This window comes from Cannabis sativa, chromosome 1 (genome assembly GCF_029168945.1).
Source record: "Cannabis sativa cultivar Pink pepper isolate KNU-18-1 chromosome 1, ASM2916894v1, whole genome shotgun sequence".
NCBI lineage: Eukaryota > Viridiplantae > Streptophyta > Magnoliopsida > Rosales > Cannabaceae > Cannabis > Cannabis sativa.
Genome location: NC_083601.1, coordinates 58,499,595 through 58,525,433, shown reverse-complemented (window position 1 = coordinate 58,525,433; position 25,839 = coordinate 58,499,595). Strand labels below are relative to the sequence as shown.

General features: G+C 31.9%; 1 protein-coding gene and 1 non-coding gene across 2 annotated transcripts; one reads left to right on the top strand and one right to left on the bottom strand.

Annotated features, from left to right (window-relative positions):
• Nucleotides 1–4,585: 4,585 nt before the first annotated feature.
• On the bottom strand, nt 4,586–19,469 carry LOC133035354 (uncharacterized). The gene is made up of 3 exons (XM_061111158.1): nt 18,248–19,469; nt 5,713–5,853; nt 4,586–5,577 (listed from the first exon to the last, which is right to left on the bottom strand). Exons 1-3 carry the CDS (start codon nt 19,467–19,469, stop codon nt 4,586–4,588), a joined length of 2,355 nt encoding a protein of 784 aa, XP_060967141.1.
• Nucleotides 19,470–19,539: 70 nt separating this feature from the next.
• LOC115724264 (small nucleolar RNA R71) lies at nt 19,540–19,646 on the top strand. The gene has a single exon (XR_004013063.2). It is a non-coding gene; the product is annotated as a small nucleolar RNA R71 (small nucleolar RNA).
• The last annotated feature ends 6,193 nt before the right edge of the window (nt 19,647–25,839 follow it).

The following is a 25,839-nucleotide window of genomic DNA, read 5'->3' as shown; positions in this document are numbered from 1 at the left end:
GGATGGGGTTCAGGAATTTCTAGAACCGGAATTCCGGTTGTGCAACCGGTCTGCCGGTTGGGAAATTTTCAGGAACCCTAGATTTTCTCATTTTTATGTTATTTGGGGTATTGCCATGCTTTTTATCGATAGGGAAACTTTTAGTTTCTAGTTTAAGTCCCCGGGAAGTGATTTAGCGTATCACTTATTAGTGTTGTGATTATTATGGTTTAGGAGCCTATAAACCGCCGTGCAATTCGTTCGAGTCAGGTTGACTGGCACACCTGAATTCAGAATTGAGGTAAGATTAGTATAACATTATGCATATATATTACATGTTTAGCGTGCATGTAGGAAGCCTGTTAGATTACATTAGATATGTATGTTGGCTTCGAACCATCCGACTGTGTCACATCGGTACAGGCTAGAGTATGACTAGCAGCTGGAGTATGACCAGTGTACCGAGTGTAGGCTGACACTATATCACATCGGTACCGGCTAGAGTAGGACTAGCAACTGGAGTATGATCAGTGTACCGAGTATAGGCTGACACTAGGGTTGGTGGTTTTGTACTATTTGACGTATCACATCGGCACAGGCTAGAGTATGACTAGTAGCTGGAGTATGACCAGTGTGCTGAGTATAGGCTGATACTGTAACACATCGGTACAGGCTAGAGTAAGACTAGCAGCTGGAGTATGACCAGTGTACCGAGTATAGGCTGTTACTTGTCAATAGTACCGTCTTATGAACGTTGAGGACTCAGTATCGTGTGGGACACGACAGTTAGGGTTATGGTCAGGGGTATGGGCGTCTGATCATAACTCGGAATTTATGTATGATATTTGATTATGCTTTTCTTACTGAGTCTGTCGACTCACAGTGCTATGTTTATGTGTAGGTAAGGGCAAGGCTAAGGCTGAAGGACCGTGAGAGCGAGCCGGTGAAGATTGTACATGTCGGGGCAGTTAGGCTTGGAGCGTACGATCCTCGGGACAACAGTGCTATTTTGTAATTAGTCGCTAGGCGACAAGTATTTTGATTAGTCAGTAAACTTTTGTAAAGTGTTTTGTAATCGGGATCTCGAGTATTTTTGTATAAATATTTTATAAGTTTAATTAAAAAGCAAAAATTTTTATTAATCACGATTTCCATAAACCTCGTTGATTAGCAACGAGCTGCACAGTATGTTTAAAAATCACGTAATACGCCTATGCTAGTTAGGGTGTTACAATTTGGTATCAGAGCAACCAGGTTGTCTTCCGAAGATCGTCACGACATGTACAATCATCATCAGCAGTTAGCTCCTTCTACGGTTCAGTAAGCTTTTATTGCTTTAGTAGTTTATTTATTTATTATGAAATAAGAAAAGCCTGATAGGAAGCATGTTAGTAGCCTGATAATAGAATATGCGCATGTTTTGTTTTTAATTTCCATATTAAGCGGCATTAGTAAGCTCTTCTTGATCATGACCTGATGTGCCAACTCTTGGTTTCGCAGGCTGTTCAGACTAGATGGACGCCAGGCGGAATACCAGGAGTCAGGGCAACTCAGTAGGGTCAAATTAGGGTCAGGGAGCTCAGTTTCCCCCGCATGTTAGGGGCCGTGGTAGAGGTCCCAGGGGCAGAGGCCGTGGTCGGGGTGACGATAACCCGCCACAGGCTGCCCAGGCTCCCCAAGCTGAGCAAGAAGCCCATAATTGGGAGACTAGGTTTGCTGAAATACAAGCCATGATTGAGGAACAAGATCTTGAGATACAGAGATTGAGGCAGCAGGGTGCTCCTGCAGTGCCTGTGCCACAAATTCCTGTGGCACCCGCCCCTGCTGCTCAGGCCGAAATAGTAGTAGCGGCAAACAGAATGGAACCCTTGTATGAAAGGTTCCAGAAACAAGCACCTCCGGTTTTTTTGGGAGGTCCAGATGTCCTCAAAAGTGAGTGTTTTAATATTTATACTCGCAAGTGCACGAATCGTTTCAGAATATAGTGTTCATGTAAGTGCAAGGTCGAACCCATGGGAGTTGACTAACATCAAAAGAAACTATTTCAAACAAAACAATAATATTCTAACCTAGCTCCAAATATTTGATAGGATTTTGGTTTTGCAAAATAAAATAAAGACAAGTAACTAAAATACTTAAGATTAAAGATGAGTGAATATGTAAATAATTTTCCAATAAGATGTGTAAAATAAGATTATTAAGATATTAGAATCCACCAAATGCATGTTCAATAGTATTTATGAGTATATTGATTTCCAAGTTCATATATATATATATAGTTGAAATAAATCACACTATATTTTCCAAAATATATTTTTCTTTTAAGTACAAGTTATTTTCAAAAATGTAGGATTTTCTTCACTTATAAAAGGTGTAATTTCTAAGCATTAAATGTGTTACAATTTAATGAAACTACACAAAATCAAAGAAACTATGTTTAGGCAAAATATAACACTTATATTCTAAGAATTAGATGTAAACAATTTAATGAAAGACATTTAATCAAAGAGTATTATATTTTTACATAATGAAGAACTAAGTGGAAATATGCTTTAACAATCAAAAATACATAATATTGAAGATAAAAAAGACATATTTTTGATAGAAAAATCCATGAACTTTATAGCACAAATGGGAAATCAACATACAAACATAAACACTATCTAGTTACATTTTGCTTCATCATCATCGTAATAATCTTGAAAAAAGATTAGAAGCTCATAACTAGATAAAAATTACAAAAGATAAACATACTTGACATGCTCTTCAAAATGTAAAAATGGAAGAAAGAAAATGGTAAAAACGAAGAGTGTGGAATGGAGAAGTGTTTTGGGTTGAAGAGGTGTTTTGGGGGGTGAAGAGATGTGTTTTGAAATGGTCCTCCAACACCATATTTATAGGCAAAATTAGAGAATTAAATTAATCAAAATAAAATAAATAAAATGATTAATTTAATTAGTGTTGAGAAGAGAGGGGATAAATAGAGTATGTGTAAGAGTATTGGAAAAAATAAATGTTTGTTTGGATGGAAAAATAGTGAGAAGATAGGTTAAAATTAAATTAGGAATGTTTATTTAGGTGAAATAAATTGGGAAGAGTAAATAGGTATTTATGTGTAATGTGTGGGAGAAAATGTTGGTATTTTGGTATTTTCTAAATTTTTTTGGGCTGAGAGAAAAGCAAATAACAAGTCAATTTTTTCTTCTTCTTTTTCTTCTGCAGGTACACTTGGCGTGGCTTGAATGGAGGAGGGGCTGACGGAAAGCTTGCGTGGCGCGAGCTGGTTGGAGGGGAGGCTGACGCTTGGGACCCGTGTGGAAGGAAGTTGGCAGGCTTCACTTGCTGCTGTTGGGTTTGAGCACCACGCACGGATCTGGGCCATTAGATCTGTAGGCGGACGGCTTTGATTGGGTCAAAGAGCTGACCGAGAGTGAGCTTTGCAAAGGACGTCATCTGATTTTCTTTTGAAAATTACACTTTTGACTCCATTTCTCCAATATTTCTTCAATTTAATCCCAATCTTTTTCTTCCAAATACACCTAAAAATACATAAAATTAATTAGAAAATTAAAATAAAATTAAAAATAAATACCACATAACATATTATAATAAAATAATTATAAAATACACAAAAACATATAAAATTACAAAAAAACTAATAAATTCAAAAATAATTAAAAGCTTACTAAATTAATTAAAAACTTAAGAACTAAGCAAATTTTAGTTAAAAAAATGTGAAAATAACTCTAATTCCTAGAATTATCACAACCCCAAACTTAAATTTTTGCTAGTCCTCAAGCAAAAGAAAAATTAAAAACACACATTTTTTTTTTATTTTAAATTTTTGTGATATCAAAAATGTCCTCAAAAATTGCACATTGAAAATAGCTTATATAAAATATGAATAAAAATTAAGCTTATCTAATTAATTCAATTGTCAATCTTGCTTTGAAAATATATTTTAAATTCTAAATCTAAAATCTATTCACCAAACTATTATGTGAATTTTGGATAAATTATTGTAACAAAATATTTATTTCACATAACAAGATGAATAAATTTTTTTTTTCAAAATTTGCTTTTTTAGCAAAATTGACCCAAGAATTAAAAATAAAGCTTAAAAGAGATTCATATTTTTATAAATTAAAATCATACTCAATCAAGGGTATTATCATAGGAAAAGGGGATATCACCAAAGGTTTTTTTTTTTTTAAGGCATAAATATATATAGAAAATAAATATATTTCTTTTTGGTTTTTTTTTTTAATAGAAAAACAATAATAAACATTTTTTTTTATAACAATATATAATATAACTACTTTCGCATCCAAACAACAATTTTTTTTTTTAGTGAAAAGTACTCTACCATTTCTAAGCACATGAAGGAAATAACCATAGGAACTCACCACACCAAACTTAATTTATGCATTGTCCTCAATGTATTAAAATACAAATATAAATTGAAAGTGAAAGAGTTGAGAGTTTAGAATGGTCATACCTCATCTTGGAGCATGTGAAGAGCAACAAAAAGATAACAGAAATCAAAACAAAAGGTTAATCAAAAACATAAAGAAAAACACACATTACCAAGAATTGATAAGAGCAATCAAGGATCATGGTAAATTGGATCCTCAAGGAGGATTTCATCCACTTCCACATTTTTCAATTCTAAAAATGGTTTCAATTTTTGTCCATTAACTTTGAATACATTACCATTATTAGGATTTTCAATTTCAATGGCTCCATGTGGAAAAATAGTGCGGATAATGTATGGACCCACCCACCTAGAGCGTAACTTTCCCGGGAAAAGATGCAAACGAGAATTGTATAAAAGGACTTTTTGACCGGGAGAAAAATCTTTTCTCAAAATATTTTTGTCATGGTAGAATTTCATTCGGTCTTTATACTTTTTCGAATAGTCATATGCATCATGCCTAAGCTCTTCTAACTCATTCAATTGAATCTTTCTTTTCTGACCCGCTTTGTCTAAGGAAAAGTTAAGTTGCTTGATAGCCCAATAGGCTCTATGTTCTAACTCAACGGGTAAGTGGCATGCCTTCCCATAAACAAGTCTATAGGGAGACATTCCAATGGGCGTTTTGTATGCAGTACGATATGCCCATAATGCATCGATGAGTCTTAGGGACCAATCTTTCCTAGTGGGGTTGACAGTTTTCTCTAAGATGTGCTTAATCTCCCTATTTGATATCTCAACTTGGCCACTAGTTTGTGGGTGATAAGGTGTAGTTACTTTATGTGTAATGCCATATTGTTTCATTAAATGTTCAGAAGGCCTATTACAAAAGTGTGTACCATTATCACTAATGATAGCACGTGGTGAACCAAATCGTGAGAAAATATTTTCTTTCAAAAACTTAAGCACAACTTTGTGGTCATTAGTGTGGCATGCGATAGCTTCTACCCATTTACACACATAATCAACACCAACAAGAATGTATAAATTACCAAAAGAATTAGGAAATGGACCCATAAAATCAATGCCCCAAACATCAAATATTTCAATAATAAGAATAGGATTCAAAGGCATCATGTTTCTCCTAGTTACACTTCCTAATTTTTGGCAACGCTCACAAGATTTACAATGCATATAAGTGTCATGAAAAATAGTAGGCCAATAAAATCCACATTGTAAAATTTTCAAAGCAGTTTTCTTACCACTAAAATGTCCACCACATGCATGATCATGACAAAAAGATATGATTTTAGATTGATCACAGTTTGGAATGCATCTTCTTATTATTTGATCGGGGCAATATTTAAACAAATAAGGATCATCCCACCTGAAATTTTTCACTTCAGCATAAAATTTAGATTTATCTTGTTTAGACCAATGAGAAGGAATTTCACCAGTGACTAAATAATTTACAATATCAGCATACTAAGGAAAATAAGATACATGCATGAATTGTTCATCAGGAAAAGTTTCAATGATAGTGGTGGAATCATGATTAGTTTCAACAACAATTCTAGACAAATGATCAGCTACAACATTTTCAAAACCTTTTTTATCACGTTAATCAAATTCTTGTAAAAGCAAGATCCAACGAATTAAACGAGATTTAGCATCTTTTTTCGACAAGAGATATTTCAATGCAGCATGATCAGAATAGACAATTATTTTAGATCCTAACAAATAAGACCTAAACTTCTCTAATGCAAACGCAACATCAAGCAATTCTTTTTCAGTTGTAGAGTAATTCAATTGAGCTTCATTTAAAGTTTTGCTATAATAGTATATTACATGAGGTAACTTGTTAATTCTTTGTCCTAAAACAGCACCAATTGCATAATCAGAAGCATCACACATTATTTCAAAAGGAACGTTCCAATTGGGAGGGCGAATAATAGGTGCACTAGTCAAAAGGGATTTCAATTTTTCAAAGGCAACATGGCATTCATTATCAAAGACAAAAGCATTTTCTTTTCCAAGTAAATGGCATAAAGGGCGTGAAATTTTGCTTAAGTCTTTTATAAATCTTCTATAAAAACCGGCATGGCCTAAGAATGATCTAATTTCTTTTACTGTCTTAGGTGGAGGAAGTTTTGAAATAAGATCTACTTTTGCTTTATCAACTTCTATTCCTTGAGATGAAATCACATGACCTAAGACAATTCCCTTTTTAACCATGAAATGACATTTTTCCCAATTAAGAACAAAATTCATTTCTTTGCAACGAATTAAAACAAGAGAAAGATGGTGCAAACTGTTGGAAATTATTTTACCAGGATCTTAGATCTACTCACAAGTATGTTTATTAACATCCTAAATATGAACTTTCTAAAACGATGAAATAAACACATATAAAGTTAAAGAAACCTTACATTGGTTGCAGTGGAATATAATGACTCCTTCCGTTCAGATATCTAGCCCTTGATTCCTTTCTGTAGAAGAGCATTATCAATATCTGAACCTGGATCTCTTTCTCTGAATCTTTGATGCTGAAACTCCTTTGCTGATGATCTTTCTTCATGATCTTCCTCACTATGATTGAGGTATCACTTGATGTGTGTGGGCACTACTCATACACTAAGGATTTTGAAATATTGAAGAAGAAGAGAGAGAGTGGTCAGCTAAAGATAGGGAGAGAGAAGGCTCAGTTTTTTCTGATTCAGAAAGTCTGAAGAAAAGTGTTATTTTCCTAAAGCCTTCACTATCTATTTATAGCATTCCACTAGGGTTAGGTTTGAAATATTTGGCATTAAAATAATGAAAAAATCAACTTAAAATAGCTACATAGGTGGCCGGCCATAGCATTAGTGGATTGGGCCTTGGGCTTTGCAATTTTGCAATTTTAACACCTTTTGTATCTGATTTTCTCAAAAATGCCAATTTCCTAATTCAACCATTTAAATGCCAATTCTAACTATTTAATAACTATAAATAATTATTAAATAATATTGTCATTTATCATATTTATTAATTGAACCATACAAAGTATCATAATTAACAAATATGCCCCTATAAACTCTTTCTTTACAATTTCGCCCTTACTTAGTGAAAAATTCACAAATAGACATAGTCTAATTTGAGAATTATAATTGATTAATCAAAACCAATTACATGAGTCTTACAAGCAATATTATCTCAACTAGTGGGGGGACCATGGGTCTATATAACCGAGCTTCCAATAAGTAGATCAAGAATTTAGCACTAAAATTCACTAACTTATTAATTCTTCGTTGAATCCACGCATAGAACTTAGAATTGCACTCTCAGTATATAGAATGGTCTATATGTTCCACCATATAGACACATCATTAGTTATCCATTGTTATAATCCTAATGTGATCAATGATCCTCTATATGAATGATCTACACTGTAAAGGGATTAAATTACCGTTACACCCTACAATGTATTTAATCCTTAAAACACTTGACCCCGTATAAATGATATTTCAGCTTATGTGAAATGAGTACTCCACCATTTATGTTCGTTTGGTCAAGCTCGAAGGAGATCATCCTTTGCTTACTATTTGCCAGATAGAAGCTATAGATTCCATGTTCATGTCAGCGCTCCCACTCAATTGCACTACCGTGTTCCCAAAAAGTACGTATCACCCTGACCAAAAGGTAGGCTTAACTAACAATTCAAGGAACACGAATAGCCTTTCAAGATTGAGCCTAATCATAACAGGATTAAGATCATTTGATCTAGGATCAACTAGGCGATATTGACTTGAATAGATTTTACGGTAAGTTTAATTAAATCTAAGTCAAAGTTCAATATCGGTCCCTTCCGATGCATACTCCATGCATCCAACCTGAGCTTTACTTTAACCAATGCTCTGGAAAGAACATAGCACTTCTCCAAATCCAAGTAAACTCTTGTTGTAGATTATCATATCAGTAAAACCCTGTGTCTGATAAATCTAGGAAACTTTATTCACATAGTCATGTTTACTTTCCAATGTGTTGACGGCACAATAAACATGATCAAGTATGTGAAAAGGGTTTCAGATGAATTTATACATTATGTACATATAATCATGAAATAAATCATGTGAACCATGCAACATTAAATGTTATTTCTGGTCTATATTAATAAGTAAATCTGATTATATTGAAATGAGTTTTATTTAGGGCATAAAACCCAACAAACTCCCACTGGCACTAATATAAAACAAAAAGTGTGTTTCAAATAATCTCAACACCTTGATATACAAATCAAGTGTAGTAGTAGTAAACTCCTCGTAATAGGATCTGAAAGGTTGAATTAACCACAACCTTTTCTCCACTATTACTCTTCCTTAATCACAAAATCATTGATAATGTGAAATTCCTCTCTATATGTCTACTCTCTTGGGATACTGGATTCTATATCTTTGGCAACTACATTTGGTTAATCAGGAAATTAACACTAGTAGTTTAAGGCAATTTGGATTGATGCCAAAAATGTATAGAACTTTCCTTAGACTGAATAAGTACCTTTCCTGCAGCTTTAACATTCAGTCTCTCTCTGGTAGACCTAGAGACTTCAGATAGGTTTTTACACTTCTCCAAAATCACTATTCCACCCCCAGAGTAATCACCATCTTATCAGAAATATTTACTAGCACATAGGCAAATTTCGAAATCTGATGTGGTGTAGTCTAAGAGTTTTAAACACACTCTTATAGACTAACATATAGTTCCTCTTCTTAATCTTATGATTTACGTGATTGTCTTCCAATGTTCTTCTCCTGGATTAATCTGATACCTACTCATTACTCCCACTCAACAGCAGGTGTCTGGTCTAAGGCATACAAAAGCATATCTAAGACCTCTCACTGTTGATGTAAGAAATTCTTTCATGGCTTTATCTTTTCTGGAATAGTTAAGACTTTTCCTTAGATAAATAAAATCTATACCTAAGAAGTTGTGAAGCTTCTATAGATTGCCATTAGAAAGAAAATGCTTCAGCATCTTACTAAAGTAAGTTGCTTGCATTAGAGTAAGTAATTACCAGGTATACCACAAGCCATAGGTTTAGATAAACTCAAACCTATAATACTAGGAACAGGAAGTTTTGTTAAGTCCATTGAATGGACTTATAAACAAAAATTCCCTTTTATGTCCTTGTAATAGAAAACTTTAGGTTACTCCATGTGAATGGATTAAACCATAGTTCTATTGGCTTTGTTCTTAGTTTCTTATCTTGACAATCAATTACTTGTTTAAACTCACAATGGATTTTAATCACTAGTGTCTCCCAAGTCATAAGAAGGTGAGTTCCTAGAAACTCTCCCACTACGACAAGGTACCGTGAATTATGTCGAAGAAAACTAAATGGTATTGATCTCTTCGGTTGTGACAAGACAACAGAGGCAGTGGGATCATCATATGTTATATAAGATGATAGAACACTTTTGGAATCAAGAAAAAATATCTCCATTATTTGCTACTTGTTTTTCAGACTTAGTCATTTTCTTAGAAAAGTAGTATTTGTTTGAACAAACACTTTCTTATCTATTGACAATGGGATGGTCCACCCCTAATCACTTAGAATAGCTAAGAAACCATGGTTAACAGTTCTAGCTTTTCTTAAGATTTTGATTAGGTCATCCATGAATCTAGTAATGATTTACATTAAGTATACAACCATTACATCATTCTGAAATTGTATTATCATAGAAGGATTTAGGCAACGACTAGTAACTAATCATCAACATGCAACTCGAAATTTCTGGGGAGGTAAGTTTGGATATAATTTAAAAATCAATTTAATGATCTTTGAACTGCATATCTACTAACTATTTCTCCACCACTATCAGTTCGCAAGATCTTTAACCACTTACCTTAATGGTTTTAACCATTGCTAGAAATTAATGAAATTTTTAAACATTTCAAATTTTTTTGCTTAAGGTATAATCCAGAGTTATCGTTTTAAGAATACAACGAAAAACTCATATCCACCCCTGAATGTACATCCATCTGCAAATGAGATGAACTACTTTCAGTGGATATAGGCATATTAACTCTTTGCAGAGATTGATCTTGTCAAATCCACTATGAACAAGATACAAATGCCATAGATTAAAAAAAATGGTAGTATCTTTTGATGACATAGGTTTAGTTACATCAAAGAGTTCTTAGAATACTGCAAGTGGATCCTGGTCACAGAATACCTAACTCATATTCCATTCAGTTTGAATCCATTAATAAAAGATGGATATTAAACACTTGAGAAAGTGTAACTGTATTGTATCTGGAATTAGAAATATAAGAAAATTTCTGTTTGGATTCTAAAATTAAAGTCAAAGACTTAAATTTATACCAAATATTATGAGTAATTCTATCTTGGACCACCACTACTAATACAAACTCTAAGTCAGATTTGCCTATACAAGTAGGAGATTTCTAAGATTGAGGATTTATATCAATTGGGAATAGAATTTCGGGATTATAATCATAAGCGTCATTTAATTTCTTAAGAGAAAATATAGAATGACATGAAATGATTTATAGACCATTCATCCAATGATATATTATGGAGCTAATTCGAAATGAATAAGCTAAGATGAATTAGGATAATTTCGTTTATAAATAAGAATCCAACGATGCTTCGATTAGCGAAAGACAAAGTAATCTTATTTATGTAATCTTCTTGTTTCATATTGTAAAAATACTAGTCTAAGGTGTCATCAATTAATGAACAGCTAGATGTTGTATATACAATATTTATCTTTCGAAATCTTACACTATTATTTATGTCTAATGGTGAAAATCCATTAGGGATTTATCTCATTAGAAAAACAAACATGTTAGACCAACAATGAAGATTCGAAATCAAACTACAACTTAATAACAGAAAATAACATGGTTCAATATAAATTCATACACAATTCAGAAATTATAAACATATAGCAAGTAGGAATGACAAGTGAAAATACTAAAACTTACAATCCTAAATAATTTCCAAGGTTTTTCAACAAACTGATACAGTGTCCCGTTTAGGCGAGAGTCAAAACATCATCCATTGAATAGAGTTGTCAGCTCATCTAAAATGTTAAACATTCTAGCAACCTTTTATTCGATCAAGATTGGAATTCAGCGTTGTCCCGTTTAGGCGAGAGTCAAGGCAATTCTATCTTATGAGCTTCCACCATTGTTTCATAATTTGCAAGTCAAGTATGGTCGCCACCATTAGGGTAATCTATACCATACAAAACACTTACAAACTACTTATCATGCGAGGTTAAACGGTGCGAAATTGCTAATGAACGTTCCTCCATTAGGGAGGATTACTCACTAAAACAAACGCGGTGTAAAACCCACAATGGAGATCGAATATCTTAATAATAATCAAGCTCATTATTTAAAGTGAGTTGTATTTTCTTTGATTCTCTTTATTTATTCTATTTATTTTAAATATATATTTATTTAATTAAAATTTCCAATTTAGAATGAAAAATTCCAAATAAAAATTTTAATTTAATATTTATAAATTTTACTTAGATGGATATGAAAATAACATGAATTATTTCCATCTTAGTAATAATTTCCAATAAATATTTAGAAAAATATTCAATTTAAGTTGTTACAAAATTAATTTAAATTAATTTACAACTCAAATTTAATTTTCTATAAATATATATTGCATTTCGAAAAAATTAAAGTATATAAGAATACAATTTTCGAAAAATGCATATTAAAATAAAAAATAAATCCTGGAAAAAATATTCTAATTTAATGTTGGCCCAAAATTAATTAATAAAATTAATTTACAACAAAAAATATAATTTTCCTATTTAATTAAATATATAAGAAAAATTTCAAATATTTAAGTATGATGATGAAAATCAACTTAAATATTAATTTTCTATTTAATTAAATACACTAGAAAAATACTTCAAGCAAAAATATCATCTATCTAGATTTTCCTTTGACTAATTAATTCAATTTCTAATAATATACTTTAATTTAATTTATTTTAAATTAATCAATAAATGAAAAAATCATTGATTTAAGTTGATCCAAGAATTAATTAAAATAAATAATTAATTTACAACTTAATCTATTTTGCAAGATAAAATTCGAAATTCTAGCATTTAAGAAATGCAATTTCGAAAATTGATTAATAAAATAAAGAAAAAATATATTTTGAAAATTATTTAAATTTAGTTGAAAAAATAAATTTCAACTAAAAATAATTTTCTATTTAATTAAATGTCATGAAAAAGAAATATTTAAGTATGATGATAAAGATTAACTTAGATATTTAATTTTCAAATTAATTAAATGTATTAAATTCAAGAAATAAATAATTAAGTGTAGAGAAGGCTTAATTATTAATCTCTAGTTTAATACTAGGAAAAATATACTTAAAATAAATTGTACCAAAATTAATTATATAAATAATTAATTTCACAATGTATAATATTTTCCTATTTAATATTAGAAATAATAAGTAGTCTAGAAATAACTATCTAAAAAATATCTTATTTGACTAAGTATCTTTTCCACAAAATTTGAAAAAATATCTAATTTAAGTTGTATTAGAAAAAATCTAGAACTTAAATATTTTTCAAATTTAAATTTAATTAAATATCAAAAATTAAGTTGTAACCACTTAATTTGAAAATATTCCATTTTAAGTTAATATTCGAAAAGATATTAACTTAAAAAATATCTAAAGAATCTTAATAACCAATGCCTAAAATTCCTCAACTTAATTTTGAAATTTGAAATTCAAAAGATATTCAGATTTAAGTTGGTTAGTTGTAGATAACTAAATATCAACTTAAATAAGAATATTTAATGAAAAATTTAAATTAAGTTCGAGAAAGAATCTAGATGGCTATAATTCTATATTTAATTAAATACAAGAAAATACATATAGTTTAGCTTAGAATAAAGAATTCTTTAAACTATAATTTTCTTAAATTAATTTCAAAATAAATGAAATTAATTATGTTGCTAATCAATTTTATTAGGTTCAACTAGTGTAATTAACCTTGTACAGCTGTTCAAATCAGGCAAATGGGCCTTCACAATTCGGGTGGTTTGTGTGAGGGGGTGCTGGGTTCAATATGTCGTACCCACTTCTATGGCTCCCAACTCACACACAAGGCCCAAAAGAGAGGAATTTAACCTTAATAAGAACAACTGTTATTAATTGAATAGGCCCAAAAACTAAATGGGCCTAAATAAATTCTATCAAGAACTATGATAATTTATTTTAGCAACAACAACCTATATGCATCTATAATAAAATTATACACATAGGCTCACACAGGCACACTTTGGATGGGTCCTATCATGTTGCTAGGTCATACACAGATGAAAGAAGATTGTAAGTATACCTCTTACAAATTATTATCTTGACCAAGGGAGCCATGCATCAGATCATTAGATCTGGCAAAAGGTAACCATGGCTATTTGCAATCAAGTAATAATAGGTTTTAAAAAAACTTACATACAAGCTAAAACCACATACTCCTGCAACAAGGTTAGCTGGATAGTTGGATGTAAGATTTATTTAATTTTAAATTAAATATTTAATTTCGAAATTAATTAATTAAATAAAAAAAAAATTCGAAAATTTTAAAAAAAATTTGAAAAAATTCGAAAATTTAAAAAAAATTAAATTTAAAATTAAACCTACAATTTTGAAAAATTAGGTTTCAACCAACCTAAATATCATTTCAAAAATTTGCTAACTACTTTTAAATTTTAAATGTTATTTTAAAAATAAAAATTAAATAAAATTAGAAAAGATAAATGAAATATCTTTTCAGATTTTAAATTTAATTTAAATAAATAAAATAACAAAATTTAAAAGTTAGCAAAATATCTTACATCTATTTAAAATTACATGATTATAAATATCTTATTTTAAATTTAAATAAGGTCAAAATATCTAAAAAGATTTAAAAAAATCTTAAAAGATAAGATATAATTAAAAATATCTTAAAAGATAAGATATCTTAAAAATATCTTAAAAGATTTTATAAATATCTTATAAAATCTGACCTTAAATTTAAAAAAAAATAAGATATAATCAAATTTAAAAATAAGATAGATTTTTAAGCAAGAAGATAGATACTAATTCTATTCAAATTCAAATTACACTAATATCTTGAATTAAATTTAAAAAATATTAAATTAATTCAAAATGATAATTAGAATTAAATTAGGAATAGTAATAGTATAAATACAAAACTATACAAAAAATTGGAAGTTAATTCCATAAAAAAGCATGAAAAATTGAAGAAAAACAAAAAATTTCGAAACTGTACGGACAGATTTGCGATCACAGGAAAATATCAGTACAGCCCCGATTTTTTCAAATCTTCAAAAAATCATAACTAATTCAAATAAAATCCAAATTAAGTTCTGTAAAAGGCTAACTTGCTTAATTTTTTCCATACTATCCAATAAAAATAATTTCAGAGATAAAATCGCAATTATTTTTCACGAAAATTTCACAAACATCAATCAATCATCAAATAACACTCAATACAACATGATACCATCCAAAGAACATACAAACAATCGTTTTAAAGTCCAAATTTCTTGCAAGTAAATCAATTACCATGGCTCTGAGGCCAGTTGTTGGAAATTATTTTACCAGGATCTTAGATCTACTCACAAGTATGTTTATTAACATCCTAAATATGAACTTTCTAAAACGATGAAATAAACACATAAAGTTAAAGAAACCTTACATTGGTTGCAGCGGAATATAATGACTCCTTCCGTTCAGATATCTAGCCCTTGATTCCTTTCTGTAGCAGAGCATTATCAATATCTGAACCTGGATCTCTTTCTCTGAATCTTTGATGCTGAAACTCCTTTGCTGATGATCTTTCTTCACGATCTTCCTCACTATGATTGATGTATCACTTGATGTGTGTGGGCACTACTCATACACTAAGGATTTCGAAATATTGAAGAAGAAGAGAGAGAGTGGTCAGCTAAAGATAGGGAGAGAGAAGGCTCAGTTTTTTCTGATTCAGAAAGTCTGAAGAAAAGTGTTATTTTCCTGAAGCCTTCACTATCTATTTATAGCATTCCACTAGGGTTAGGTTTGAATTATTTGGCATTAAAATAATGAAAAAATCAACTTAAAATAGCTACATAGGTGGCCGGCCATAGCATTAGTGGATTGGGCCTTGGGCTTTGCAATTTTGTAATTTTAACACCTTTTGTATCTGATTTTCTCAAAAATGCCAATTTCATAATTCAACCATTTAAATGCCAATTCTAACTATTTAATAACTATAAATAATTATTAAATAATATTGTCATTTATCATATTTATTAATTGAACCATACAAAGTATCATAATTAACAAATATGCCCCTATAAACTCTTTCTTTACAATTTCGCCCTTACTTAGTGAAAAATTCACAAATAGACATAGTCTAATTTGAGAATTATAATTGATTAATCAAAACCAATTACATGAGTCTTACAAGCAATATTATCTCAACTAGTGGGGGGACCATGGGTCTATATAACCGAGCTTCCAATAAGTAGATCAAGAATTTAGCACTAAAATTCACTAACTTATTAATTCTTCGTTGAATCCACGCATAGAACATAGAATTGCACTCTCAGTATATAGAATGCTCTATATGTTCCACCATATAGACACATCATTAGTTATCCATTGTTATAATCCTAATGTGATCAATGATCCTCTATATGAATGATCTACACTGTAAAGGGATTAAATTACCGTTACACCCTACAATGTATTTAATCCTTAAAACACTTGACCCCGTATAAATGATATTTCAGCTTATGTGAAATGAGTACTCCACCATTTATGTTCGTTTGGTCAAGCTCGAAGGAGATCATCCTTTGCTTACTATTTGCCAGATAGAAGCTATAGATTCCATGTTCATGTCAGCGCTCCCACTCAATTGCACTACCGTGTTCCCAAAAAGTACGTATCACCCTGACCAAAAGGTAGGCTTAACTAACAATTCAAGGAACACGAATAGCCTTTCAAGATTGAGCCTAATCATAACAGGATTAAGATCATTTGATCTAGGATCAACTAGGCGATATTGACTTGAATAGATTTTACGGTAAGTTTAATTAAATCTAAGTCAAAGTTCAATATCGGTCCCTTCCGATGCATACTCCATGCATCCAACCTGATCTTTACTTTAACCAATGCTCTGGAAAGAACATAGCACTTCTCCAAATGCAAGTAAACTCTTGTTGTAGATTATCATATCAGTAAAACCCTGTGTCTGATAAATCTAGGAAACTTTATTCACATAGTCATGTTTACTTTCCAATGTGTTGACGACACAATAAACAGGATCAAGTATGTGAAAAGGGTTTCAGATGAATTTATACATTATGTACATATAATCATGAAATAAATCATGTGAACCATGCAACATTAAATGTTATTTCTGATCTATATTAATAAGTAAATCTGATTATATTGAAATGAGTTTTATTTAGGGCATAAAACCCAACACAAACAATCATCAAAAGAATTTCCAAACACAGAAAAATCATCCATAAACACTTCAAGATATCTTTCAACCATATCAGAAAATATTGCAATCATACATCTTTGAAATGTTGCAGGAGCATTACAAAGACCAAAAGGCATACAATGATATGCAAAGGTTCCAAAAGGGCAAGTAAAGGTAGTCTTTTCTTGATCTTCGGGGGCAATGGGGATTTGGTTATATCCCGAGTACCCATCAAGAAAGCAATAATAAGCATGGCCAGGTAATCGTTCAAGCATTTGGTCAATGAAGGGTAATGGGAAGTGGTCTTTCCTAGTCACACTATTCAACTTTCTATAGTCTATACACACTCTCCACCCAGTTTGGACTCTAGTAGGGATTAACTCATTTTGTTCATTTTTAACAACAGTGATCCCAGACTTTTTTGGAACAACTTGAACAAGACTAACCCATGGACTGTCAGAAATAGGGTAAATGATCCCTACATCTAACATTTTAATTACATCATCTCTTACTACCTCTTTCATGTTTGGATTTAATCTTTTTTGACTTTCTCGGGAGGGCTTAGCATTTTCTTCTAAATGAATTCTATGCATGCACACAGCTGGGCTAATTCCCTTAATGTGTTCCATGGTCAAACCTATGGCCTTTTTATGTTTTCTAAGGATATCTAACAATTTTGTTTCTTGTTTTTCATCTAAATCAGAAGCAATGATAACAGGATAGGTGTTAGACTCTCCTAGAAATGCATATTTCAAAGTGTCGGGCAAAAGTTTGAGATCTAACTTTGGTGGTTCAGGAGTTGACTCAACATGCTCTAATGGAATACATGGTTCAATTTTGGCTTTCCATTTTTCAGTATCCATTAGTGGGGTAGACTCAAGCAAAGAATTGACATCTTGAATAACATCATCAACATTTAAGCACATTCCAAAAATTTTTGCATAAGTTTCAAAAAATTCATTCATGTCCATTTCAAAAATATTTTTCGTGTTAATCATGTTCACTTCATGTATTTCCTCACACTCAACAGATTTAGCAACATTAAAAACATTCAATTCAACAGTCATGTTTCCAAAAGATAATTTAAATACACCATTACGACAGTTGATAATTGCATTAGATGTAGCTAAAAATGGTCTACCAAAAATGATGGGTATTTGAGGATGAGCATTTTCAACAAGTTGAGTATCAAGAACAATGAAATCAATAGGAAAATAGAACTTATCCACTTTAATTAAAACATCTTCTATAATACCTCTAGGAATTTTCACAGAACGATTAGCTAATTGAAGTGTTATAGAAGTTGGTTTTAATTCTCCTAGACCAAGTTGCTTATAAACGGAATAAGGCAATAAATTCACACTAGCTCCTAAATCAAGTAAAGCTTTGTTAATAAAATGATCACCAATGATGCATGAAATTGTTGGACAACCAGGATCTTTATATTTCCCAAGGCTTTTATATTGAATTATGGAGCTAACTTGTTCAGTTAAAAATGCTTTTTTTGGAACATTAGTGTTTCTTTTAACAGTGCAAAGGTCTTTCAAGAATTTGGAGTAGGCAAGAATTTGTTTAATGGCATCTAAGAATGGGATGTTGATACTTACTTGTTTGAACACTTCTAAGATGTCACTATATTGGTTGCCTTTTTTCAGTGGGAGTAATCTTTGTGGAAAAGGAGCTTTTGGAATGGAAGGAAGAATTTGATCATTATCTTTTGACAAGTCATTTGTGTTGGAACTTGGAGGTTGGCTTTGGTCTTTTTCAACTTGAGGTATGTAATCGGGTTTGGCAATTTGTTTTCCGGACCTAAGTGTTGAAATAGACTTGGCTTCTTCTTTATGACTTGGGACTCCTACTTCGTATTGGCCTTTAGGATTTGGGACGGGTTGGCTAGGAAATTTTCCTTTTGCTCTCTCAGTTACGGCATTGGTAAGTTGACCCAATTGTGTCTCAAGTTTGGCAATGGATTGAGACTGATTTTGCATGATTTGTTGGGTGGATTGCATGAATTGTTGTAAAGTGTCTTCTAAGGAAGGCTTTCTTTGTGGAGGGTAAGGTTGACTTGGTTGGGCATGATTCGGATTTGGCATGTTGAATTGGATTCCTTGGTTCATTTGTGGTTGGTTTTGTCTGCATGAAAAATTGGAAAGGTTTCTCCAATTAGGATTGTATGTGTTAGAAAATGGGCTATCATTTGGTTTACCATATGAACGTAATGCATTAGCCACTTCGGAAAATGTTTCAAGAAAAGAAGGACATGATTGATCATTATGACAAGTACTAGCACAAACTTCTTTTTTAGGTTGAACATGAGAATTCATAGTTTGACTTATGACTAAGGCTTCTACTTTTCTTGCTAATTTTTCAAAAGATGTTCTCAAATTAGTTTCTTCTTTAATTTTATATTTTCCTCCTCTTTTAGGTGAATTATTTGCTCTAGACCTAGGCTCAGAATAATTCCATTGTTGTGAATTAACAGATAATTCTTCAAGAGATTCCCAAGCCTCTTGCCCTTGTAATTTCAAAAATTTTCCGGTACGCATAGATTGAATCATTTGTCGGTTTGAAGGGGTTAAACCATCATAAAAATATTTTACAAGTCTCCATTTTTCAAAACCATGGTGGGGACATTTTAATAATAAATCTTTCAATCTTTCCCAACATTCATAAAATTCTTCATTATCTTTTTGATAAAATTCGGAGATTTCTCTTCTTAAATTATCAGTTTTGGACATGGGGAAAAAATTGGCAAGAAATTTATTAAAAAGTTGATCCCAAGTTGTTATGGTTCCGGTTGGAAGTGAGTTTAACCAAGCTTTGGCTTTATCTTTTCAAGAAAAAGGAAACAACCTAAGCTTAACCGATTCATCCGAAAAATTTTGAAAACGAAAAGTTGAGCAAATATCCAAGAAATCTTTTACATGCATGTAAGGATCTTCTCTTTCTAAACCATAAAAAGAAGGCAACAATTGAATGATTGATGGTTTAAGTTCAAAATGAGTGGCATTAGTAGTAGGCAAAACAATGCATGATGGAGCATTAGATGAAATAGGTGAAAAATATTCAAGTAGTGTTTTTTCTTGCGCAATATTAGGTTCTTGTTCCATTATGTTTAGATTTTCAAAAACACTTTCAATTTCACCTAAAGTTACTACTCTTTTTACCAAACGATTTTTAGAATCACGTTGCCAATGATGCATGCAATGTCACAAATTTCACAAAGAAACACAAAGTAACACAAAATAATCTCAAGAAGACAAATTTCTGATGTAGAAGATCAGTTATAAATCGCAACCACAGAGCATACTTATAACACAAAGAGATTATGACTTTTTTTTTAAAAAAAAAAAAAAATTAATTTTTCAACTTTTTTTGTTTGACTTGTTCCCAGGCCTATTTGATTCCACTTACTCACAACTTAATAAAAACTCCCCGGGATTAATTATTAAGTGTGGATGGGAACTTTGCCAAATTTCCTTTAAGCAAAAATTGCTTATGTTGAAAGAACAAGCTTTGTTTTTAGTGTTTTTTTTTTCAAGTATTTTTTTAAGCAAAGTAAGTAAATTACACTAACTAAATACAATAAAAAATGACAATAATAATAATAGATAGTTATAAAAGTTAGGAGGCACAAAATGCCATCAACTAACTATAACAATAGTTGTAGTAGTAATAATAATAATATTAGTAGCAATAATAAGATTTTAGGAGGCACAAGATGCCATCAACTAAAATAAGCAAAAATAAAAGCTAGGAGGCACTAATGTCATCACTAGAAGAGATATAATAGGAGGCAAAAATGCACTCAACTATCAAGTATGTAGGAGGCACAAAATGCACTCAACTACCAAAAGAAAAAAAAGGTTAGGAGGCAAAAATGCACTCAACTAACAAATAGGTAGGAGGCACAAAATGTTGTCAACTACCAATAAATATGTATATATAGTATAATATATAATATGTAATATATAACAATATATATATATATCACTTTCTTTTTTTTTCAACTTTTTTTTTTTGACGAAAATGAGAAAAGAAAAAAAAAATAACTAGTAGAAGAATATTACTTACCTTGTAAAAAGATTGTTTCTTTCTTGTAACTCCCCGGCAACGGCGCCAAAAACTTGTTATCCTCAAAAGTGAGTGTTTTAATATTTATACTCGTAAGTGCACGAATCATTTCGGAATATAGTGTTCATGTAAGTGCAAGGTCGAACCCATGGGAGTTGACTAACATCAAAAGAAACCATTTCAAACAAAACAAGAATATTCTAACCTAGCTCCAAATATTTGATAGGATTTTGGTTTTGCAAAATAAAATAAAAGACAAGTAACTAAAATACTTAAGTTAAAGATGAGTGAATATGAAAATAATTTTCCAATAAGATGTGTAAAATAAGATTATTAAGATATTAGTTACCACAAAATGCAAGTTCAATAGTATTTATGAGTATATTGATTTCCAAGTTCATATATATATAAATAGTTGAAATAAATCACACTATATTTTCCAAAATATATTTTTCTTTTAAGTACAAGTTATTTTCAAAAATGTAAGATTTTTCTTCACTTATAAAAGGTATAATTTCTAAGCATTAAATGTGTTACAATTTAATGAAACTACACAAAATCAAAGAAACTATGTTTAGGCAAAATATAACACTTATATTCTAAGAATTAGATGTAAACAATTTAATGAAAGACATTTAATCAAAGAGTATTATATTTTTGCATAATGAAGAACTAAGTGGAAATATTCTTTAACAATCAAAAATACATAATATTGAAGATGAAAAAGACATATTTTTGATAGAAAAATCCACGAACTTTATAGCCGAAATAGGAAATCAACATACAAACATAAACACTATCTAGTTACATTTTGCTTCATCATCATCTTACTAATCTTGAAAAAAGATTAGAAGCTCATAACTAGATAAAATTACAAAAGATAAACATACTTGACATGCTCTTCAAAATGTAAAAATGGAAGAAAGAAAATGGGAAAAACGAAGAGTGTGGAATGGAGAAGTGTTTTGGGTTGAAGAGGTGTTTTGGGGGGTGAAGAGATGTGTTTTGAAATGGTCTTCCAACACCATATTTATAGGAAAAATTAGAGAATTAAATTAATCAAAATAAAATAAATAAAATGATTAATTTAATTAGTGTTGAGAAGAGACGGGATAAATAGAGTATGTGTAAGAGTATTGGAAAAAATAAATGTTTGTTTGGATGGAAAAATAGTGAAAAGATAGGGTAAAAATAAATTAGGAATGTTTATTTAGGTGAAATAAATTGGGAAGAGTAAATAGGTATTTATGTGTAATGTGTGGGAGAAAATGTTGGTATTTTGGTATTTTCTAATTTTTTTTGGGCTGAGAGAAAAGCAAATAACAAGTCAATTTTTTCTTCTTCTTTTTCTTCTGCAGGTACACTTCGCATGGCTTGAATGGAGGAGGGGATGACGGAAAGCTTGTGTGGCGCGAGCTGGTTGGAGGGGAGGCTGACGCCTGGGACCCGTGTGGAAGGAAGTTGGCAGGCTTCACTTGCTGCTGTTGGGTTTGAGCACCACGCGCAGATCTGGGCCATTAGATCTGTAGGCGGACAACTTTGATTGGGTCAAAGAGCTGACCGAGAGTGAGCTTTCCAAAGGACCTCATCTGATTTTCTTTTGAAAATTACACTTTTGACTCTATTTCTCCAATATTTCTTCAATTTAATCCCAATCTTTCTCTTCCAAATACACCTAAAAATACATAAAATTAATTAGAAAATTAAAATAAAATTAAAAATAAATACCACATAACATATTATAATAAAATAATTATAAAAACACACAAAAACATATAAAATTACAAAAAAACTAATAAATTCAAAAATAATTAAAAGCTTACTTAAGTAATTAAAAACTTAAGAACTAAGCAAATTTTAGTTAAAAAAATGTGAAAATAACTCTAATTCGTAGAGTTATCAAAGGGTCCCGGGCAGGTAGCTAGCATGATTCAGATCTCACCTCAGTTAGCAGAGGACATGGTTAGATCCAACATTGATTTTGTGGTAGGTCAGCTTCACAACTTAACGCTGCATTCTGATTTGTTAGAAAGAATTAAAACCGCTCAAATGACTGATCCAGAGTTAATGAAAATTAGAGATGAGGTTTTGGTTGGTCAGGCCAGGGATTTCTCAGTGTCAGACAACGGGATGCTTCTATATAAAGCTAGGGTTTGTGTTCTGAGTAGTGTGGAACTCCGGAATGAGATCTTTGAAGAGGCTCATTCTACTCCTTATTCTCTGCATCTCGACACTAGTAAAATGTACCAAGATCTTAAACCGTACTTCTAGTGGATCGGTATGAAGAAGAATTTGGTAGAATTCATATCGAGATGCCTCACTTGTCAGTAGATTAAGGGTGAACATCTGAGACCAGCAGGGTTGTTGCAGCCTTTAACCCTACCTGAGTGGAAGTGGGAAGATATCACGATGGATTTCGTGGTTGCGTTACCTAGAACCACGGGTTTGTTCGATTCCATCTGGGTTATGGTGGATCGATTCACGAAATCTGCTCATTTTCTGCCTGTTAGAACAACCTTTTCAGTGGATCAGTTGGCAGAATTGTATGTTAAAGAGATTGTAAGACTTCACGGGGTACCGAAGTCTATAGTTTCGGATAGAGATCCGAAGTTCACCTCCAAGTTTTGGCAGAGTTTGCAACGAGCAATGGGTACAAAACTAAAATTTAGTACAACATTCCATCCTCAGACAGATGGTCAGTCTGAAAGGACAATTCAGATATTGGAGGACATGTTACGAGCCTGTGTTATGGATTTTGAAGGCTCTTCGAATAAATATCTACCGTTGATAGAATTTTCTTACAACAACAGTTATCAGAGTACAATAGGGATGGCTCCCTATGAACTGTTTTACGGTAGGAAGTGTAGATCTCCCATCCATTGGGATGAGACAGGGGAGAGAAAATACTTAGATCCGGAGTCAGTGCAGCGGACCAATGAGGCAATAGAGAAAATAAAAGCAAGAATGCTTGCCTCACAGAGTAGACCATGTGTTTTTATGGGTATCTCCAATGAAGGGGATTAAACATTTCGGTAAAAGAGGCAAGTTATGCCCTTGATTTACAGGACCTTTCGAGATTCTCGAGAAGATAGGTGAAGTGGCATATCGGTTAGCATTGCCTCCAGCTTTATCAGTAGTGCACAGCGTATTCCATGTCTCTATGTTGAGAAAATACGTTTCAGATCCCTCTCATATACTCAGTTATGAGAGCCTTGAACTGCAGCCAGATATGTCTTACGATGAACAGCCAGTGCAGATCCTGGATAGAAAGGATAAAGTCCTTCGGAATAAGACCATAGCATTGGTCAAAGTACTCTAGAGAAACAGCAAGGTGGAGGAAGCCACCTGGGAGCTAGAGTCAGATATGAGAGCTCAATATCCAGAGTTATTCAGGTTAGATTTCGGGGACGAAATCTTTTTAAGGGGGGAATAGTTGTAAAGACCGCTTAGTTTAATTTGGGAATTAGCAGTTAATTATGTTTAATTATGGAAAATTATTTATAGATATTTAAATAATTATTTATACTGTTATTGTTGAATTATGAAATGCATTCTATGTCATTTAGTGATTTTCATAATTTTGCATTTCCGATGCCCGGTAACATGGAACTCGGTGTTTGGCTCAGTAAAATCACAACTTAGTATGTTAGTATATTGGGATGGTTATTTAGACATTGGGAATGTCGGGATTGGCCGAGAATTTAGAATTTCCCAAAATACCCCTTTAGTGCTCTTTATGCTATTTTAGTGTGAAGGGGCAAAATAGTCATTTTGCCCCATTTATGTTTTCTCCTTTAGTGGACTTAGAAATTTGAAATTAAATGTTAATTGATGTTATTTGTTGGCTGAAGTAAAGGTTGTAATTGCATTTCGCTCTCATTATTCAAAGATTTCAAAAACATAGAAAATTAGAAATTTCAAAAGCTCTCTCTCTCTCTCTCTCTCTCTCTCTCTCTCTCTCTCTCTCTCTCTCTCTCTCTCTCTCTCTCTCTCTCTTTTCGGCCAAGCTTGGGAGCTGCTAGGGCTGGGTTTTCTTGCTTGATTCAAGTTATTTTCAGCAAGATCAAAGTAATTCTAGTGGAGGTAAACCTTGCTCTAGCTTCTTTTCTTGTTTCTTGGAAATTTTTGAAGAATTTTATGGTTTGCATGCTTAGTTTAGGTTGTTGTTGTTGCTGTGATTTCGTTGTTGTTTGCAGAGGTTTAAGCATGATTATTTGAGTAGATTAGAGCTAGTTTGATGCATGTTAGTTGCCTTGATTCAAGCTTAGAATTTTTATACTCAAAACTATTGTTTTTCAAAGTGAAAATGTGAAAATAGCTGCTGTAAAGTTTGATTGTGTTTGAGTTCACTTTCTGCAGTTTTTATATGCATGAATATGTAATTTTATTCAAGGTTTGATGCATGATAGGGTTGTTTAACCAAGTTTGAGTTTTGAACTCAAAGCTTGGAGCTTTAATGGCATTTTTGGCATCTGTGTGTTCTGGACTGTTTTGATGCTTTAGTATTGTTCTTTGGGGTATTTAGAACAGGTCTGGAAGGTTTCGTTTAAGTTGGGTTTGAATTGAATGAATTATGAATTTTTGAAGGTTTCCTGGGAGGAACCAGAATTCCAGTTGTGCTTCCGGAATTCCAGATGGGGTTCAGGAATTTCCAGAACCGGAATTCCGGTTGTGCAACCGGTCTGCCAGTTGGGAAATTTTCTGAAACCCTAGATTTTCTCGTTTTTATGTTATTTGGGGTATTTCCATGCTTTTTATCGATAGGGAAACTTTTAGTTTCTAGTTTAAGTCCCTGGGAAGTGATTTAGCGTATCACTTATTAGTGTTGTGATTGTTATGGTT

Bases quoted from the DNA above. Each gene is read 5' to 3' on its own strand.
- LOC133035354 (XM_061111158.1), bottom strand. From the start codon at position 19,469: ATGCGTACCGGAAAATTTTTGAAATTACAAGGGCAAGAGGCTTGGGAA. The intron at 5,854-18,247 runs GTCTAGGAGAAT...TAAATTATTTAG, and splicing joins TTCCGTTTATAAGCAACTTG to TCACTGGTGAAATTCCTTCT. The intron at 5,578-5,712 runs ATCAATCTAAAA...ATATGCATTGTA, and splicing joins AAGATGCATTCCAAACTGTG to AATCTTGTGAGCGTTGCCAA.